Source organism: Halichoeres trimaculatus, unplaced genomic scaffold, assembly GCF_033239565.1.
Source record: "Halichoeres trimaculatus isolate MK-OKI-2021-1 unplaced genomic scaffold, fHalTri1.1 fHalTri1_scaffold_3, whole genome shotgun sequence".
Classification (NCBI taxonomy): Eukaryota; Metazoa; Chordata; class Actinopteri; order Labriformes; family Labridae; genus Halichoeres; species Halichoeres trimaculatus.
In genome coordinates this window covers 23,780,937-23,802,042 of record NW_027437181.1, presented here as the reverse complement: position 1 = coordinate 23,802,042, position 21,106 = coordinate 23,780,937, and the positions used below count along the sequence as shown (strand labels likewise).

General features: G+C 42.1%; 1 protein-coding gene across 2 annotated transcripts in view; it reads right to left on the bottom strand.

The window, feature by feature from the left end:
* Nucleotides 1-21,106, bottom strand: part of myo5aa (myosin VAa) — a 61,866-nt gene continuing 40,760 nt past the window's right edge. Inside the window, exons 15-40 of one of the 2 annotated variants that reach the window (XM_074667206.1) lie at nucleotides 20,106-20,261; nucleotides 19,290-19,387; nucleotides 19,021-19,107; nucleotides 18,682-18,790; nucleotides 18,367-18,578; nucleotides 18,052-18,208; nucleotides 17,575-17,814; nucleotides 17,233-17,481; nucleotides 15,577-15,670; nucleotides 15,314-15,459; nucleotides 15,050-15,163; nucleotides 14,729-14,863; nucleotides 14,574-14,630; nucleotides 14,245-14,472; nucleotides 12,291-12,391; nucleotides 8,025-8,223; nucleotides 6,765-6,830; nucleotides 6,246-6,339; nucleotides 6,013-6,162; nucleotides 5,684-5,838; nucleotides 5,462-5,551; nucleotides 4,571-4,721; nucleotides 4,174-4,456; nucleotides 3,914-4,088; nucleotides 3,727-3,807; nucleotides 1-3,554 (exon numbers count right to left, since the gene is read on the bottom strand). In XM_074667206.1, coding sequence (XP_074523307.1) covers nucleotides 3,402-3,554; nucleotides 3,727-3,807; nucleotides 3,914-4,088; nucleotides 4,174-4,456; nucleotides 4,571-4,721; nucleotides 5,462-5,551; nucleotides 5,684-5,838; nucleotides 6,013-6,162; nucleotides 6,246-6,339; nucleotides 6,765-6,830; nucleotides 8,025-8,223; nucleotides 12,291-12,391; nucleotides 14,245-14,472; nucleotides 14,574-14,630; nucleotides 14,729-14,863; nucleotides 15,050-15,163; nucleotides 15,314-15,459; nucleotides 15,577-15,670; nucleotides 17,233-17,481; nucleotides 17,575-17,814; nucleotides 18,052-18,208; nucleotides 18,367-18,578; nucleotides 18,682-18,790; nucleotides 19,021-19,107; nucleotides 19,290-19,387; nucleotides 20,106-20,261 — 3,780 coding nt within the window. In that variant the 3' untranslated portion in view covers nucleotides 1-3,401. The remainder of the gene's footprint in view (nucleotides 3,555-3,726; nucleotides 3,808-3,913; nucleotides 4,089-4,173; nucleotides 4,457-4,570; nucleotides 4,722-5,461; nucleotides 5,552-5,683; nucleotides 5,839-6,012; nucleotides 6,163-6,245; nucleotides 6,340-6,764; nucleotides 6,831-8,024; nucleotides 8,224-12,290; nucleotides 12,392-14,244; nucleotides 14,473-14,573; nucleotides 14,631-14,728; nucleotides 14,864-15,049; nucleotides 15,164-15,313; nucleotides 15,460-15,576; nucleotides 15,671-17,232; nucleotides 17,482-17,574; nucleotides 17,815-18,051; nucleotides 18,209-18,366; nucleotides 18,579-18,681; nucleotides 18,791-19,020; nucleotides 19,108-19,289; nucleotides 19,388-20,105; nucleotides 20,262-21,106) is intronic. The other variant, XM_074667207.1, reaches the window with a different exon arrangement.

Sequence of the window (21,106 nt, the reverse complement as noted above, 5' to 3'; positions counted from 1 at the left end):
TCAGTGCTGAATTATTTTATTTTACTTTTACAGATTTGACAATTTATTCCAAGTTTCTTAGTTTCTTAATGGTGAACACATTCACTAAGCACAGCTACCAGAAACTACAAACGGTCCAGTTTGTCAAATGTACACATGGGTCAGAGAGGAAATATCTGGCTCTGGCTTCAGTATGATCACACCAGTAAACCACAGTAACAGCTGGAGTGATGATTTAGTGTTTGTTGTTTTTCACGATTATCTTAAAATGGCACAATCAACGCTAGTGCTGATAAGAACGATGGCAATTTATAATGTCGACGTCGTATCGTACAACCAACTCTCTCCTTAATGTAAAAATGCAGAGTGGTGGAATAAAGCTTTCTCCTGCTGCAGCGTTCAAGAGGAGCCACAGCGCTGCTCAACAAAACAAACCAGAGAATGAAAATGAGTCAATTTCACTTTTGATCGAGGCCGGCCTTTTTTCGAATCTGTGCTCACATCAGTCCATCAGTGTGAGAAGGCTGATGCTAAGACAAAAAGGAGCGTATCTTCGAACCTGTGGCACCTATTGATCAACAGTCTGAGCAAAACAGGACAAAGATTCACAAAAATATGAAGCGCCTGCTTTGACAGGATGGGGAATGTGTTGGCAGAAGCTTGACAGGCCGCAGATTACTGATATGTGGGAATTTAAGGAGAAAGATTCTTCAGTGTTTTCTTTTTGAATTTCATATCCATCTACTCAACCTCCTCTGTAATATCTAAAAAGTGCAGTTTGACTGACGACTAACCAGTGCAACCCATCTGTGACACCAATTGAAGGACAAAACGCACCCTATCAAAACAAAAAATGATCACATTTAACATTTCATATTTATTTTACAATGAAAAACAAAAACACTACGCAGACAGAACCAAACGTTTTGACTCTGTCATTAAGATAGCAAATAATTCGGATAAGGCTTTGTCCACAATGTGCAGCTAAAAACACGTTCTCAACAGTTAAACACATTCATAATGTTCAGTCACTCTTTCTCTCCTTGACCTGCAGATATGTCCTCTTTACACAAATCATACTTTTAAATACCTAATAATCCAAACATGTGATATGAAGGCAGGTTGATAACATGTGGTCCCAATGAGAGAAGATGGATAATAGATCATTTTTCAAATACAAGAGCAACACTAAACACCTTCACATACTAATCTCTTCATTTACAATTCTTGTCTGCAGCTTGTTCCTCACTTCATGCAGAAATATTTGAATAGATGATTCCTCTGTTAATGTGAATCATTTCTAAAATAAAAAAGATAACCTTTATGTGTAAGCATCTCAAAGTAAACAAAACACCATTTTCAAAGGATAAACAAAAATAAGGTTCACGCGAGGATGAAAGGCAAATTTGGTTGGCGGTTAATACTAATGGCACAACAGGAAGCAAAAGTGCTGAACAGGAGGCAGCGATGACAGAGTTAACATAAGAGACGTTTATGGTACAACATGGGCTGATTCCCTGACACCTCCAAGACTCAGCTACACCCAGCTCTCTTTGTACGAGAAGATTTCTGGTTACTGGTAATGCTGCGTGAGCAAAGCTCAAACAGGTTGGATGAGTGCGAAAGCAGCTGGGCATACTCTTCACAAATTAGTTTTACTGATTTAATAACACTCAGCATTTGAAAGCAGGAACCAAATTCACGTGGAACCTGAACCAAAACAACCTGTGCATCCAACATAGAGAAAAAGGGCAACTGTAAACTTTATGGCGAGGTGTAGTTGAGATGTGAGAAAGCGTTGGTGTTCATGTTGTTTTTGGTTATAATAGCCCATGTTGTGCTTTCTTGGCAAACAAAAAGGAAGGCATAGGGTGGAAAGTAAGAGAGGAAAAGAAAGGATTCAGTCCACAGAGCTGCACTTGGTGTGTGTGGCAATAAAAGCTTTAAATGTTGTGGTAAAGCTGTACAGATTCGAGGCTCTCACAAACTACCTTCAGAGAATCTTATCTGCTCAGTCATACATGGCTTTTACGATATACAAAGCTTTGTTATCCAAGAAAATGACAATACTGAAATAAATAATTCCACAATGATAAGAGTAAAACATTTAAAAACTGACTTGAGCTGCGATCAGAAAAGACGAGTCAAGAGACAAAATGCAGGGAGTGCACCCCCCCAGAGACACAGCAGTAAGCAGAGTGTAATGTCATGTGCGTGTGTCAATATCTTTGTGCCAGTATTTCCTGTGACGCTCAGCTCACAGCTGTAAACAGTTCAGAGTGAAGCAGGTTCAACCCTTGGCAGAGTTTTACCCTCGTACTTTCTACATTTCACCTTTATCTGCCAGAAATGCAGGATAGGCATGAAAAAGCAACATCTCTAAGTTATACCAAGACCTAACTAATCATCATAATCTGTGCTGGCAATCCTTAAACTATGTTAACTACTTCACTTTACCTGATATTGACATAAATAGCCTGCAACTGATTGAAAAGGAGTCAAACTGTTCCTATGCAGCTGCTCATTCTGGGAAATGATGGTCTAATCCTTCGCATGGAGAAAGAGAAATCCTCTATTCTTAAAAAGGAGAGGGTGGGTCAGAAGTTGGTGCAATAAATAAAATGCATGATATATATTATTAATATCTATATTTATTTATATATGTATAAATGATATAGTACAGACCATGATTCTGTCTTGGCTCTGCTGTGATCGGGAGTAAAATGACGACAGACGGGACAAAGCCTAGTCCTGGTTACCTCCTGGGGTGGAGAGAGCTAACTTTAGCATGTATCCCTCTGCTGGTTTTGTACTGGGTCTCACATTTCAAGCTAGTCCTGGAGTATTTTTCTTTCTGTGAGGTCTCAGCACCTCCTCTCAGAGCTCCTGTGTGTGTGTGTGTGTGTGTGTGTGTGTGTAGTGTGCATACATTCTCACTGGAGAACAAGACAATGACGAGAAGAACTATCTGAACTACTAGTTGAAACATAGAGGAGGGAGCTGGGGTCGAGACCATGGAGACAATCCCAGGTTTCGGTGCAGAGAAAGTACTGGAGGCTTTGATCTAGTCCTGTTGCCTCTCAGGGGTCTGTACAAGCGGTGCATGGCATGGATGGTGTTGTTTTACCAGGTTTAATTCACATCAGAGATATGTGTGTGTGAGCGTATGTGTGTGTGTGTTTCTGTGTTTCTGTAACGTGAAGGCACACATGACTGCTAGTTTTCAGACATATGTGCTCCAGTGTGTTGGTACAATCCTAGTTATGTTTCATTTGTGATGACTGGAAGGTTTTTTTACATCCTGTGAGGACTGTGACATTTGGACTAAAAGGTCTTTTTCTTTTTTGTCATGTGACTTTTAAATTCTGACTGCGACCAACATGTCGCTGCAGGACTCTGTGCAAGTCCTGTGGGGCCTTTGTTTACACGCGGGTGAGGAAGCCCAGGTTGAGTGAGCTGGGTATTTGGATGGTTTCCAATGCAAGGGAGGAAGGGTTGAACGGGAAGGTGACCGGGTAAATCATCTTTGTGTCCATCAACAACTGAGGACTTGCACAACGATCTCGCAAGCGAGTCTGGAGGGAGGAAAAATAGAGGAATTAGGTTGCAAGTAAATGTGCTGTTTTAATGATCTTAATCTTGCTTAATGTTGTAATTGTTAAAGTAAATCTTTCCAAGAGTAATCATTTTCTTAGCACTTCAATGTCCTGAAAATAGTCTTGTATCAACATATGTTGTGTGAATTACCTGTATGGTTCGTATGAATGCGACTGACACCCTCTCCTCAAACTCGTTGACTGGAGTGTAAAGATTTAGGACCTTCACAATCTAAGAAAGACATAACACACAGAGGTTATTTCACAGATTAAAAAGTACTGACTATGCTCAGTTAAAAAGTGTAAAAAATGGTGTAAAAAGTTGCGGGACAGTTCACCTGAGCAGTAGTAAGAGCTTGACACATGGAGCAGATGGCCTCAGCATCCTCATCAGTCTTCTTCTTCACCTGCAGCAGCTGAGCGGCCTGGATCAGAGGCTCCAGGGTCTCCTTGGCTCCACATGTCATCAGACTCTTGTCTCTGAGCCACTCCTCAAGCTGGCTCACATTGTACCTGCACACATCAAGAAAGTGGTCAAAACAACACCCAAACAAGCACAGGGGAAAGTGCATCACATGTGCTCTGGAGCTCCTCCCACCTGATCTGCATGCCTTTGCTCCAGGAGCACATGTCTTTGCGCAGCAGCAGGTTGTTAAGGGTCACAGCGCCGATGATGTAGAACTGCTGCTTCACCACCTGCTTAATGAGCTCTTGGTCGGTGCCGTGTTGGCACATGGTGGAGTGGAAGGCGCTGAGCTGTCGCAGGATGGAGTCCAGGGTGTAGGTGCCCTCGTCAGCGATGCTGGACGTCCTCTTACGGAGACCTGTAGGCTTTACCCCCGACACGCCCTGAATGGTCTCGTGCTCCAGCATGCCAGAGACTGCAGACAACCGACACACACATCCATCAGTACATGTGTCATACACATAAGCAAACACTTGTCCATGAACAAAAGAAGACTGGAGAGGTGTTATTACTGTCCACGAGCACAAACCTATCATGGGCTGCAGGATGTTCTCCATGCATTTGATCAGCTGCTGGTAGATCTGGATGGCCAGGTCACTGATCACCTGTCTGTACTCAGCCAGGTCAAAGTTTGACAGACAGTGTTCGTTCTGCCGCGGTGTGTTGTGCTTCATGAAGGCCTGGGACAAACACAAAAAAAATCTTTTAGTGAGGTACGTCTATATCTGAAATTACACCAGCAAACTGTGGAAAAGGCCATGAGGATGAATTCTTACGTATGGCCTCAAGTGAATATTTGGTCAGACTTTTACCCAGGACCACAGACACTAGGGATAGACCAATTATCGGCCAGGCCGATTATCGGGGCCGATGATTGGCATTTCGGAGCATATCGGCATCTTTTTTTTAATCCGACGGCCGATATGAAACCCCTACAAAACTGTGTTGTTTTGGCTCTGATGCTTCTCTGCACATATTTTCTCCCTGTCTACCCTATGGAAGCCCTAGATGGTCAAAACATTTAAAATCAGTCATGTCAAACTAAAAAGAAAATTAATTCAACTGCATTACTGTAAAAGGCAGCACAAACTCAATTCTGTCCAGTTTTACTGCAGTTACATACAATTTTCTGAAAACTTTATATACTGTAAAAACTTAAGTCATTTATTTTTTAAGTTTTAATCTAACTTTATAAAGTCAAATGGGAGCTGTTTAATAAACATATGCTCGAAGGACTTTGATTGCAGTTAAGTGTTGGAGTTTGTATTGTTCAAAATTTTTTACGCCAATATTTTCACTTTGACTGCAAATGAATATTGGCCTCAAATATCGGTTATCAGCCTCCTTGCCTACTAATAATTGGTATCAGTATCAGCCCTGAAAAAATACATATCAGTCTATCTCTAACAGACACCCTTACCTCGTCTCCGCTGTATTGTTTCAGACAGTGCAAGAAGCGACAGGTGTTAGCGAGCCAGAAGGAGACTGTCTCAAAGTCATCCCCTCGTTTCTGTAGAAAAAAAAGAAGAGGAAGAAATGAGCTGCAGTCAGTAAATCCAACACGAGAAAGTCATACTGTTAAAATGATAAAATACCCTCACAACTGCCACTTACAAACACTTGAACACACTCGTATACTGACCTTTAGGATCTTTTTAATACTGTTGATAGTGGAGGTGAGCAGAGTGCGGACCTTCTGGTCATCATTGACATAATCTGCATGTCTCAGACACATGAAGAGGATGTAGGATGGCAGACCTGGGATCAGATTCACGGCTACGCCACGAGGCTTCAGCTCTGTGGAGAAGGAGTGGAGTAAGAGTGATGTGACACACAAAGGAGAAGGCAACAGGAAATAATCCATTCATCAATTTTAACTTTAAATATGGACTTCTGACATCAGGATAATCTTAGAATCATGCTCAAAAGGTTCCTGAAGAACCTCTTCAGACTCTATAAACCGCTTCTTACCAAGGATGAGGTTCTTGACTAGTTTGGGCTCATCCTCCCTCTTGTACTCCAGCATCCCCTGGAAGTCTTTCTCTCTGCGGGGGATGTTGACTGGATGAATCGGCTCGTCCACCATCTGCCCTGGAGACGTCTGGCCCTCCGTCTGACCCGCTGAGAGACAGAAACAACATGACAGTCCAGAGAGGAAGCACTTAAACAGAAACATGATGTACACAGATCCTTTAGTCTCGTACCTCCCATCTCTCCAATCCTCTTGGAGTAAACCTTCAGCTGCTTCTTGAGCTTGCGGATAGTTCGGTCCTGTTTCTCCAGCTGCTCCATCAGATCCTTGATAGGGTGAAAGTGAAAGAAAGATGGATGGGAAAGACAGAAAAAAGAGGGGGCAGTGAGGAAAACATTTAAAGCCTTTGATTGCTCAGGGTGCTTTATGCTGTCAGCAACACTGGTAGAGCATTTCAGACGGTAAGCCTCGGAAACAACAAACAAACAGGAGGAGTTAAATCAACGTGAGAGCTGCTTTGTCTGATCGCAGGAGAAGAAGAAGAAAGCAAAGACTCATTGGCTGTTAAAGAAGAGAAAAAGGTGCCAAGCTGCTCCGCGGTGAGTTACTGCTGTGAAGAGTTAAGTCTAACCAGCTGCTCAGTGCAGTTTCATTCAACAGGAAACTTCAGTTAGTTTAATTTATGCAAACACACATGCATGAATGCACACACACACACACACACACACGGACACACTGCATCTCTACATACAACCATCCTTCGTAAAATGATGACTCGAGCCTCGCGGGATGCAGTGGGGTCGTCAGCCAGGAGTTCCTGTCAGGTGACACCATCCAGATGAATGAGTGAGTGCTTGAGTGCATGTGTGTGTAGGTGTGTGTGAGAAACTGCTCTATCCTGGCTGTCTTGGTTTCTCAGTGTGTGGCCTCCAGTGAAAATAATCCAAACTCTATAATTATGTGTTTGTATTTGTATGAAACTTGTGCGTGGGGCTGTGTGCTAGCTTTTTATTCACTGTCTGAGTTTGAGTTCACAGTTGATGAGCTGAATGTGAAACATCTGATGCTGGACGTGTCCCCTTAAGTTTTTGAGGTTAAGTATTTTAATGACATAATATAAACTTTTCTCTGGATTGTTATCACAACAACACATCACTTCTTTTAAAAATGGTATAAAAAATGTATGAAGTTTATTTTCTTATGTTGCCTCTGTGTGGAGGACTCCTGTCCAGCCAAACCTACAAAGACAGAGACCATCCTAAAAAGGTTCTCTGCTCCAGAAAAGAAAGTTTTCAGGGAACTTATCCAAATTCATCAAAAATGTATGATGATGTCACCTTTTTTTGTACTGTAGTTAAGGGGAGCAACCTTTAATAACACTTTACATCTTTCCAGTAATCTACAGGAAATAATCTCAACTGACAAACTGGGAAAAAATGTTTATTTAATTTCTTTTAAAAAGTTAGATGAAGAGACCAATGTCAAGCTCATGTCAGTATTTAGAAAGTGGACAAAGAATAACTTTAATCTCTGTATCAAATGTACGAAAGCTTAAATTGGTTTAAACTGGAAATGGATTTTGTTGCGATGTGATGTGTTAATAAATCTTTCTCATAGTTTTGTACGGGCTGTAAAATCATTTGAGTGTGAAGTAAAAAGAAATAAAGCTGCAAAAAAATAAAAAATAAAAAATAAAAAAATACTGACAACCTAGTTGTCATTCCTACATTTTTGCTATTGACTGAGTGATGCTTTGCAGAGCACAAGAGCAAGGCTCAAATCTTCTTTTGTGCTTCATTATAAACTGCCACGCCAGGATCCATCATGTGTATGTACTTTATTTAAAGTATGCATGAAACTGATGATCTACTTTTATCGACCTCCATCTAGTTAAAATATCTATAAAGCTCTTTGCAGGCTTTCCCTGTGGTTAGCTTAATTTTTTGAGTATGATGAGACTCAAGGTAAAGTAAGGACTCCTCAGTATGTGTGTATGTGTGCAGCACTGTACCAGGTTCTCGTTGGTCAGACGGGTGATCTCGTGCTGGAGACTGGCTTCGATTCGGGCCTCTGGAGGCAGCTGAAGGTTCTGAGCCAAGAGTTGCTGCTGACGATTGTTCTCCTCTTTGACGTTCTGCAGCTCGCCTCGCAGAGACTCCACTTCGCTGTCGTAACTTCTACGCTGACTCTGCAGCTGCTGCTCCAGCAACCTGGGAGTAGGCAGGGGAGAGACCAGAGGGAGGTAGAGGAGGACAGGAGGAGGAAAGGAAGGGACAGGAAGAAAAAAAACAAGGAGAGGAAAAGGAAGAGGAGGATTGTGGGGAAAATACAACAGGTGTAAAAATTAAATTGGCATTATAATGTGAGTGAAGACAGTTAATAACCACAGCATGGTGACACATACAGCAGCATGCTGTGCAGACTTTTCCAGCAGCCCAGCCTCTCTGAACACTGTCTGTAACTCCGCTGGGTAGAAGAACTGAACCATTAAATAAACTGAGCCAACTATATGTGCAGAGGTCAGGGCGGGAGCAGGTAACGCTTACAGGGGCCAGCAGATTCTTCTTTGGACAGAGGTTAGACCAAACAGTTTGGTTCCTCTTAACACGATCGTATGACAGAGAAAAATACGAGTGGTTGTCTACAACTGAGGAAATGTTAGATTCATCTTACTGTGTCACTCTGACAATTGTAAGGTAAAAACATAGCAGATATTTTCAAATTAAGCTTTTAAGTTCTTTAGTTGTCAAATTGTATCATGAATGTCAACTGAGAGACAAATGTCTAAATTCATATAACCTCTAATACATCACTGAGAAAGCAAAGCCAAAGGTTTCACAGCTACACATGTGGTTTGTCATTTTAAGACTCTGTAATAATCCCAGCATATGCCAGTACCACTGTAATGCTGTAGTAATAGCGCAGTAATAGGTCCTGGGTCAACGTCCATAAGACATGCTGGTCCACAGGATCCATTCTTAGACTTTTATATATCAAGTTACATGCCCTAACACAGTGTTTCTCAAATTGTGGTCCTTGGACCACTAGTGGCCAGTGCTCCTAGAGGTCCCCAACAACCGTGAGGAAATTATGCTTTTTTTAATGGAACACTGGAGAAAAAAGAGTGGGTGGGGATGTGAGTTGTTCGGCTGCTACACAAATTGATAAAATCTACAAAAATTGTTTCATAAAAGCGTTGAGTAATTTAATCTAAGTACTTAAGTATTTAACTATTGGAATAATATATCAGTAATGTAATTATACTCAGATTTCCAGGTCCATTTTCTCCCTCATTCTAAAAAATAAAAAAATAATTTAAAAAATGAAATAAAAAAAAAAACCACAAAAAAATTAAAAATCAATAATAATCATTAAAAAAACACACCAAACTTTGAGGGCTAAGTGCACTTTTTTTACTCTAGTCACTGTCATTGGGAAAAAAATACTTGTTCTGAATGAAGCGAATTGAAGAAATAAAATGTATAATTTAATCATAAAAATAATTGGCATATTAACCCAATATTCAAAATAATCGTTAGTTGCAGTCCTGGCAAGTTGTACATGTATGATTTGAGTTTATAGTAGATCAGTTTGTCCTCTGAGGGGTTGTTCTGGGGCTATTTAGCTCGTGGTGGTCCTCAAAATTTTTCGGGGGGGGAAGTGGTCCTTGGTCTGAAGAAAATTTGAGAAACACTGCCCTAAAACAGCAAAAACATTCATGACAAAATTAGATGTGAGAGAAAACCCCGAAAGATGTTTAGAGAGAAAGATAAAAGATTTGAGTGAAGTTAAACAGCAGCACACATCCTCCTCCTGTGAAGAGGCAAATACTCATGCTTTGGTTTAAACACGACTGCTACACCTGATGGTGTCCTTTAAGCCCTGATTAACCAGCCACAGCTCTCCGTCCTCATTCAGCTTATGGAAGTCTGGAGCGGCAGATCTGACCGACACACAACACAAAAGAACATAAACAACAGGATGACAACAAAAAGGTGGTATGGTTGGGTAGGGATATAAACAAGACAAGGATACCTGTATGTGGGCTGTCAGAGTATGTTAATGTGGATAAAACAATGGTGATCTATACATCTGTAGTTCGATATCTTTGTCTGCCTTAAAGAGGCTCTAGATTTTCTTTATAGCCATACATGTACTTCCTGTGCCATTGGACATAGGAAGTAAAAAGTGTTACATGTATCTGTAATTAATCCCAAAATTGAACTGGTGCATGTCAACTTAACTGATCACTTTGGACTATTTTAGTTTGAGTGTGTTATCACACTGCCAATCTAAATCTATTTGTCGATGTGTGGCAGAAATATTCTGAAAAAAGATGGAAACAAGTAACAAAGGGAAACACATGGGAGAAACAGAAGTATAAAAGCAATGATGCACAAACACACTCCATTCATCAAGCCTGTGCTGTGCATCTCTGCTGCAACAAACAAAAAAGTAAACAAACAGAACAGAACAAAACAGAGAAGGCTTTCATGCCATTTTTTTTTTGCCAAACTCGTTCCATGAAGCTGAGACAAGAGGCCTCCGACAACTAGCAGCAAATCTGTCACTGCTGAACGTCAGCCCATGAAGGAGTCAGGTCTAGTTGCTAAAAAGGTTAAACTAAATCTAAGAAGATGCACGTACCTCTGTGGTCTGTAAATGCTCATGCTCACATGCTGCACATTTTGTAAACACTGCAAAGTTCTGCAGCATCTCCAAAAAAAGAAGAATAATCCTATTTTTTTTTGTTTTAAGGGAAAATGGAAGTGAATTTGACTGGTTTATAACATCCTATGACTCTCTCTTTCCATGCTGAAGTATCGCTACCCATGCAGAGATACGAAGTTAGGAATTTGACCCCAAAACCATTTTTTTGACTTGAATACCTGTAAACATCACCCAGTACAGCACAGATAATACTTTAACTGTAGCTAGAGCTGCGTTATCCATCATGCTGTTAGGAATAAAAGGCGACGTGAAGCTACCAAAGCTTTGTTCAGAAGAATAGGCTGTTTCAGATTCAGAAACATCAGGGGTTTGTGTTTGGCGTCAGCGTGGCCATGCATGCTCTGCTCCATGATGCATAGGCCACATCTCCTTTGATTACCTCAGCCTACTCAGGAGATCATTGATATCCAACAGCTTATGCATGAACCTTGGAGATCTGCACAGGACAAGGCAGCGTTCACAAACAGACACATTTCATATACATGTTTCATGGTGGTAATAATGGTGCAACAATATGAGGTTATATTTGTGCCATCAGAAACAGAATTTGAATTAAAATATTGAACTTGCAAAAGCACGATGTGTAATGGAATTAAATATTTTGAAAATATATATATATATTTTTTTTATTTGAAAGTGTATTTTACCTATGAAAATTCAACTTTTTTATACTTTAAAACTACTTTACTTTACTACTTTACTTTACTTTAAAATTACTTCAAAAACACAGAATTCAATTTCAATTCACAAAGGGCAGATTCAGTTTTACAATTCAATTTCAATTCAGAGCGGCACGACCGTTACGTCATCTTGTGCCCGTTGGGGAGACTAAACAAGCACAGATTCACAGACACCCTCTACATGTTCATGGACTCTCCTGTGTTGTGTCTAGCTGTACTCCTCCTCCCCTGAGCGGGACGATCGTCAGTTCAACGATGGCTGAAGACCAGCGGTTGAATAATCAAGTTAGAAATCACATAATACACATGGTTGTCTGTCTACTATGTTGCCCTGTGATTTACCTCGTGTGGTATTTGTGAACTAAACGCAGGGCGTGCTAACAACAGCTAACACAACAGCCCTGGTATGTTGGCACAGTTAGCGGACCTGTAGAGGGGTCTGTGAATCTGCTCGGTTAGTCTCCCCGACGGGCACAAGATGACGTAACGGTCGTGCCACTCTGAATTGAAATTGAATTGTAAAACTGAATCTGCAATCTAAATTGAAATTGAATTCTGTGTTTTTGAATTGAAAGTATAAAAAGAGTTGAATTTTCACAGGTAAAACACAATTTCAAATTCAAACAAAAAAAAAATTCAGTTAAAAAATAAATTCAATTTGAAACATTAAATTCCATAACACATCATGCTTTTTCAAATTTAATATTTTAATTCAAATTCAGTTTCTGATGGCACAAATTTAACCCCATACAACAAGGGCTCAAGTTGTACAAAAGATAAATGACAAAGCTGGGGCTTGGAGTGAACTTGACACTGATAAAAGTGAAGACCTGTGAGTGGGAGCAGTCACGGCTGTGACAAAGTACCTGTTGGTGTCTTTGAGGCCAATGCAAGCCGACTTGAGCTCGTCGGCGTCCTTTAGTTTGGACACATCCTGGGCATAGATGGATGGCTCTGTCATGGTCTCCTGGAAAAAGAAAAGTAAGAGTATTTGTGAGGACCAACAGGGTGACAGCTGCTCGTAAACCTACATCATGAACAACATTATTGAGTGTCTCGTGGATATGAACTCTCAGCGAGTGATGTTGACTCCCTGCCAGCATCACTGTAGCTCTTGGCTACTGCTGTCCTTTTGCCCTGACAATCATCAGCCAGTATGAGCCTTCAAGCCATCAAATGAAGCCTCCGTGACAACCGCCTATCTGCGGGGAATGTCACTTCACAGCAGTGGCCTTTTCCACAAGCTTTCAAGAGACAAGAGGTGCTCAGTGTAGAGGCTGACAGCGCTGAGAGCCGAGCATCAGCTGATAAGCAAACCTCCAGGGTACGAGGTCACTTAACATCAAAATATTTGAGCAGGGTTCATGTGACAGGCTCATCTAGCATGGATGAGGGAAGAATAAGTCTTCATGTCTGTGTGGCTACAGTACAGCACAGCAGACAACTGACCCAGAGTTTTTGCGTTCATGGAGTCAAAAGAAACAATCGCCGGCCCCAAAAAAGCAGCACAGTGACGTCTACTTTACATGCACTCAAATTGATTCAAATAGATCTCAATATTACAAGTTAAGTTTTGAAAATAAAGTACTGAGAGCAGCAATTAGTTTCCTGGCTGTATAGACTAAAAAAGGACAGTTTAGTGATTATAACATCCATTATCAGGGCTGTACATGCATTTATCCAGGCACAGGGGACACAGATGAGATTGACACAGAGAGCCTGAAGAGTCTGTATGTAAACCACCATGTTCTTAAAGCTGATCTTATATTTCCTCTACATTTTCACGTCTTTGTTTGTCGTTCTTTAAAGTTGCTCAATTGTAAGTTTTGAATTTGTCCATCACTCCCACTGAGGATTGAATATAAGATTTTATTGTGCTTTAGAGGAAAACTCCGCCCTGTGATATTCTGACATTTTATCATTGTCATATTCAAAATTTCCCAGGAGCTTCTGTTGAAATCACTTTTCCTTAACTTCCTTATTTGATCAATGAACTCAAATGAAGTTACAAGACAAGGAGTCTTCTTAGAGGTGGAAACTAAAAAGTGAAGGGAAATTAAGACCAGATGAAGGCCTCAGTGGGTTCAAGGGCCATCTAGTGGATAGATGTAGAAGTGAAGCTGTTAACATGGCAAGGCCAAGTTTCCAGTTTGGTAATGTCTAGTAATCCATCAGACTGACGTCTTTACAGCAGGATTCAGAACTGAGGGCAGGAAGCAGCGACCTTATGGGGGTTTTACATACAGAACAACACATAAAAAGTGAGGAATACTCATGCATGATGCTTTTCTTGACTGTACCTTCTCATCCTGTGGGCAAGCATGGATGGAGGAGAGAAGGTGAAGACAGCAGAATTAGACAAAACATTTACCACATACAGTGTGAAAAATCATATGGGGCAGTGGAAAACTTCAAATCTGAATTGAATAATCTCCAATGTGTTATTTGTCTTTTAGACCTGCGGCCTGAATGCAAATCCTAGGTTCAGGTATCACAAACATATTACAACGGTTATGAATAAAAATAGAAATAAAATTAGTTTTGGAGATAAGATCCAATAAAAAATGTCAGGATCAGAGCATTTGATCTCATTCTCACTTTGGGGATGTGGTGTATGCTCACTGACAAACAGACAGGCAAGCACATGTGAACACAAAACAGACAAATGTAAGACACCGGACAGAGTGAGACATCCATTGAAATATAACATCCTTTGGGAAGAACAACAGCTTAATGTGACCATTGTTCCAAGATGCCAATTCAGAGGAGTCAAATACGGTTGGGAGTGGACAGAGGGAAAGCAGTGAAATATCCCTTTACCTTATGGGCCATGGCTTCTTTTTGGCTAACCAGCTGTGAGCGAAGGATCAGCACCTCCTCCTTGCGGACGTCCAGCTCCTCACAGGAAGCGTTGAGCTGTTCCAAGAGCACCTTGTAAGCAGGTGAACCGGGGGCCCCAGCACCAGTGGCTTTGTCGCCTAGCAGGCTTTGTCTCATCTCCGCCAGGTCATGTTTCAGCTTCTTGTTCTCAGACTCCAGCTCTTGGCGCTGAGGAGTGAAAGAATCCAGAAGGGGGGTATTATTGCAGAGAGAAAAATAAACCCTCTTTGGTGTAACGTCCATGTTCTTGCTCTCCTCTGTCTGCTTACCTTCAGAGACTCATACTCCAGCTCGGCACCACGAGCCTTTTTAAACTCTGCATCATCCTGAAACAAGGAAAACATAAAAAGATGAGGTGTGTGTGACAGAAACTGACATGAAACATTAAAAGATTTGTTAATAAAGTTGCTTTTAAGCCAAGTACCCTGGCTCTAGCCCGCTGGAACTGCTCCTCTTTGTTTTCCAGTTCGTTGCGCAGTGATTGCTTCTCTTGCTCCAGTTCTGTGAGACGTTTCTGCAGCTTGAGTGTCAGTGAAGTGTCGATGCCTCGAGTTACATCCTGTGTGCCAAAAGAGATGCTAAGACTGGGAGTATGCCCCTTAAAGAGTATCAGAATACCACTTCTTGGATAAAAGGCATTAATAATATACTTCCTGACTGATGTTACAGTTTTTTTTCTTCCTTCATCCGAAGAGTTTCACTTAAAAAAAAAAAATGGGATGGTACTTTATGACAACTCTCTTACTTCTGCGGCACGGGAACCTTCTTCCAATTCGGCGTACTCGGAGTTGTAGGTGTACTCTGATTCGTTGCTGCTGTGGGTGGAGTCTGTTCTCCTGTGACCAGGCTTGGAGATATTCTGCATGTGAATAGGCAGATAAATATTTAACAGTTTGTGCGTCTAACAAATAAGCTGCATTTTACTGCTGTGGTGACAGATTTTTATGCTGGTATTGATCAATGGAAATAAATAGTAAGTGTCTCAATGTCAAGGTTTATGCACTCTTACCGAGGAGGCCATCTCTTCCTTCAGGTCGTCGTATTTCTCCTCGAGGCGAAGGTGTTCGGTCAATAGATTCTGATATCGAGAGCGCTCCTCGTTCAGATCTGTCTCCAGCTGTTGAGTCTCCTGTGCTATTGCACGGGTCATTTTCTCTGATGGGATAAAACACACATGTGTGAGTTTGGATGACAGTTAAGTGTTTCTGGCGCTTTGTGGGTATGCATGTGCTGCATGAAGCAAACATGATTACTGAGGTTATTTTCTCGTACCTGTCATCTCCTGACTCTGTTCCTGAATCATCCTGTTCAAGTCGTCCTTGTCTTTCTTCAAGGTGCCATTCTGATCCTTCAGCTCGGAGACCATCTGCACACACACACACACACACACACACTTCAATCACATTTCTGATAAAGCTGGTTTACATTAAAGACTCTAAATATCAAACATGTAGCTGTGACTTCATGCTAATGGTACGGCCACACTGAAAGCGAATTTGCGTCGAGATTACTTTTAAAGTCAATGCAAAGGCGGGTTTGGACACCGATTCACCCCAGACGATGCATTGGACATGTCTGGCGCAGCACGTTTGGGGCTTTCGACACAAATTCGCGTGAAGGCTGTGCCGCAGCAGCAAATCAGCGGTGACATTCCCCCAGCGACGTCATTGATTTGATGACGTTGCTGGGGAACCGCCACCTGCCCCGACTCCAAATCCGCCGGAGGATGGAGGAGAAAATAATCCGTGCACTGTGTCATTATCCAGAGTTATACGATACGACGTGTGTACTCTACAGAGACCGGAAAAAAGGAGCAGGCTTGGGTGAAACTCACTGAGGAGACAGGTTTTGAAGGTAAGTTCTGTAAACATTCGTTTCCTAGCTGGATTTGCCTGCACGGGTCATCACTGAGTCGGACTGTGTTTTCCTCAGAGGAGTTTTGAGCCTGATAGAGAGGAGGAAGGAGCGGGGCAGGGGCAGAGCCAGGGAAAAGATGGAAGTTCTTGGCGGTCCTTTCTTTGCTCAACCCCTTCATTATCCCCAGGGAGACCTCCGGGAACATGGGTCGGGGAGTCGAGGATGAGGTCGCAGGGAACAGCCAGGCAGGGCCAGTGGAGGTGGATTACCAGGGAGAGGCAGCAGGCCTTGATTGTGATCTCCAAAGCTTTCACACACTCTCCTGTAATGCTTCTGAAACCACAGCTCATTGTTTTTCAGCTGCTCTTTTGGGCTTTCGGTCTTTATATGAGCAGGCTCCCTACTCTGCCTGCACAGTGACAGGCGTCAGCCCCTCAGCTTATCAAAATAGTCCAGCGTCCAGACTTGGGCGTTCACGCGGCGCGTTACAGATGCACATTTAAATTCGCGAATTCGCTTTTGGTGTGGCCGCGGCATTTGAAGAAACACTTTTCATTTGGACAGCAACACTGGTAACTATTTTATTATGCTATAAACAATTCAATAGTTTAACAGTAGGAAAAAAAAAAACATGTACAACACACAGTTGAGCAGCTATGACACTACCAGTCTACGCTCTGTCCTGCTCTCACCTGACTCAGGGGAACACTGACCCCTGAGTTCATCACGTGAACATCTCCCCCTGGATCGCTTTCGCTCCTAAGTTGCATGTTTGGGCAGATAATTGATTTTGTAAAAATATACAACATTTATATATATCTCCATCAACTATGGGGGTTTGGTTTCTCACCAGGGAAAGGGTTTTGAGCTGACAAGATCTTTAGTTTTCACTGGAAGTTCAATCTCTAAAGGATTATATATTAAAAAAAGGATAAAATATGGGAACAATGTCATGGGAGTCATCTCTTTTTAAAAAAGATCACGAAAGGAGAGAAAACTACTAATACTGTGGTACAGAAATGTTGACACAGAGGATGAGGAGAACAGACAGACTTGTGTATCCAGTCTTACCTTCTCCATCTCGTTCCTGTAGGTCTGTGCCCAGTCCTCTATGGTCTTCTTCTCCTGCTGTGTGGTGCTCAGCTCCTTCTTCAGCCTCTCCAGCTCCTCCAGCAGTGAGGTGACCTGGTTGGTTTTGCTCTTGGCCTCTTCCTCCACACCTTTCAAACGATTCAGCTCTCCTCGCAGACGCTCGCTCTCTGCAGTGAAGGAAGTCTCCATTCCAGATAACTTCTCGTTGATCAACCGGTTGTCCTTGGTCTACCGGAGGGTGGATCACATAACAGAGAAGTTAGACACCAAAGTGACAAATTTAAAACAACGAACACAGAGATTAAAGTTAGGACAGCTCACCTGCTCGTCGATTTTCCTCTGCAGCTGCATGATCTTGTTCTCCATGCCTTTGTTGAGCTTCTTGAAATGTTCCACGGAGCGAGCCTCGATCTTCAGCTTCTTCAGCTCGCGCCTGGCCCTCATCCTGCGGATGCAGCACTGCAGGTAGACGATGGAAACCAGGCAGCGCTTGTACCAGCAGCGGGCCAACCAGCCACGAATGTGCCTCTGAATGATGACTGCCTTGTGCTCCCGCAGCAACTGCAGACGGACAGGAAAAGAGAGAAAGGAAGGATAGAAGGAGAAGTCAGAGAACATTTAACTAGGCTATAAGTTTTAAAATCTATTTGAACACCTCGTTTCAATAACTAATAACTACACCATGAGGGTATTAACTTCAATATTTTGGGCTACTGATCAGAAAGAAATGAGAGCTTCAGATTGTCAGCAAAGATGATTAGACTGGTATTTTTCAGTACTTTGTGAGGTGTGTCTTACCGCCTGGTACTTCTGCCGGGCCATGTAGGCTCTGAGGATAGTCTGCATGACCAGAGCTGCAGCCTGTTTCTGTCTGTAGCGTTTCTTCTCCACGTACATCCTCCGATACTTCTGGATGATGGTGGCTGCCTGAGTGCGGCGCATGAACTTGGCCAGGCTGAGGGCAAAGATGAACACGTCTGAACTAACCTGTATTCATAACTTTGATATTACACACGTGATTTAATAACTGATTAAGAAAACGAGTCAGATATTTATGACTGCTCAGTCTGAATGACTGAATGAAAGGGTGAATGTGCAGGTCTGCTGACTCACCAGCGGGCTTGGTATCCTCTGGTGAACCTCTGGATGGTGATAGCAGCACTGCGCTTGCGAAGATACTTCTTGCGAGCCAGCCAGCAGCGGATGGTTTTTTGGATGCGAATGCAAGCGGCACGCAGTTTGTCCGCCCTCAACTTCTCCAAGTAGGCAACCTGGCCGGCTCTGAAGAAGATCTTGGTCTTACCAAACTGGTACTTATCCTGATCCTAAAGGCATAAAGGAGCAGAGATGAGGGATGAGACTACGATAAGAATTCACTGCGTTGGCTTTTAGCTGTATTTTAGTTATTACGCAGACAGTCTGTCGGACCTGCACCAGTTTCTCCAGAACATTCCTGCAGGTGAGCTTCTTGTCTGGTAACACGTCCTTTTGTTTCATCAGCACTCTGTATCGGCTGAAGAACTCCTGGTACGTCCATCTGAGACACACAGAGTCAACAAGTGTTACGATAGAGACAAATGAAGAAAACTAAATCAAAACTGTGAAGACTCTGGAGTTTTGTGGATGAAGAAACAAGCTTAGAACCACCTAACACCTGTGATATACGCATTTTACGTGACTCATTCTGTGAGATTTATACATTAGATGTGTTACATAAACTCTTATGTGAGCGTGGTTTTGTGCAGTGCTGCAGCAATACATCCATACCTTGATGGGAAACCTGCAGCGGAGATGCGAATTGTTTCCAAAACACCACAAGCTCTGAGCTGCTGCACTGCACGTTTGGGATCAAACCTGCCAACAACAAAAGAACACAGTCAAATGGTGAACTGTATCTAAACCAGCAGTTAGCAGCACTATAACAGTCTGGAGTCTTATTTCTTACAAATCAGTGAATGCATAAAATGGAGAAAATCAGGCACAAGCCCAGAGAAAATATGCCCGGTTTTCCAGAAGCAAAGAGAAAGTAAACTCACGTAAAAGCCAGCTTGAAGTCGTTGGGTTTGATGCAGCGGACATAGTGAGGAGTGGTTGCGTTCAAGGTCTCCATCAGCATTTGCAAAGAGTTACGAAACTACAAGAAAGAACCACCGACACCATGATTATCATCATCAGACTAATTGAAGAAAACTATAGATGCATGTTCTAAATATTCTTATCATCAGCTCAGAATAGTCAATATCACATCTTTAATGACAAGATGCACTGCATATATTTCCCTCCGCCAAGGAGGTTATGTTTTTGGGAGAGTTTGTCTGTTTGTTTGTTTGTGAACAACATAACCCAAAAAGTAACACATGAATCTTGATAAAATTTTCAGGAAATGTTCCAAATTTGGATTAGGAAGAAGTGATTCAATTTTGGAGGATCACTGTCAGGATCCAGGATTTTTTTGAGGATTCTTTATCATTGTGAGATAGAACCGTTTTCACCATATGTGTATATAACTCCAAGATAAATGGTCGGATTGCTTTGCAAAACAATACAAGACAAGGTCACCATAATTTCTGACAGATGAAAAAGTAAGATCCAGATCCTGCCAATATTCTGGATACTAAGATCTGGAATATGAAATATGTACTGGATCATCATAATTTTCTACACTGTCAGGTAAAAAATTATCGTACAAACCTGCAACTAACACCAAATTGTAGCAGACAGTCTGCTGAAAGGAAGTATAACATTAAAGTCGGACTAAAGTGTTGTGTGACAATCACAAAATGCTTGGCGGAGATCTGCGCTCACTGAGTGCTTTTCTAGTTCAATAAAATAAACTAAAGAGAGTCATCAACCTGGCAGCCCACGGTCTTCTTGTGCTCCTTGCTGCTCTTGTCACGGCTCTTATCCGGTTTGACGCTGAGGCGGGTCCGGCCTCCAGTGCCCGGGACCTGACCGGTGGGACTGGTGGCCTTCTCCTCATCCTGGAACAGCTCCACCAGCAGGTCGAACTGGAAACAGCAGCCCACGTACAGTCACAAGTTGATCAGCCGGGGGCAGCATTAGCATTTGGGGCCTTAGTTTTACTGAGATGCTAAGGTCAAAGCATTTCACTCTGTTAAATGGATGCATATTTATGAGTTAATAATAGCTGTTTCAAACAGCCTCTCCTGCTGCACACAGCATGCTCTTGGGTTTCTCTTACCTTATGCACAAAGCTGTAAACAGCATCAGGACAGCTGCACATTCTTAAAAGCCTTAATAACTGATTTAATTGAATTAAGGTGTAATGTATGACTCTATAGTTATTTTTGATACAGACGTTATTCTATCTCAGAATTTTTAGACTGTAAATCAGTTAGTAGTAGTACTTTATTTGTTGATTAGTGTTTGTTACCCAGCCAGAGTAGCTGCATTGTTACGAAAGCCATTAAAAATAATGAAATGTTATGAGCTGTCATATATGTAGGGACCATATATGCCTGCATGGTTTCATCTGCCACAGTGTGTTAATAAATAATTTAATGTATGATGTATGCCCTTTAGTAAAGCACACACACATCTGTCATGTTCCATATAACACAGAGGTTATATGAGGAGGATGCTGTGTTATTTGTGCAGCTTCATGTCCTCCTGCTGCGCTCACAGCGTTGCCATGCTGCTTTTCTCGCCAGCGTCATTAAGCAGGACAGCCACAGCAACAAAGGCTTTACGTGCCGCTTGCTCTGAGCGTCACTCTGAAAACATAAAAATAACCTCCTTCCTTTGTCCCTCTTTTTTATGTGCAATCCTCCCACAGTGCCTCCAGTGACTTCCCATGCAGCAAACGCACACATAAAAACTTAAACCTCCTCAG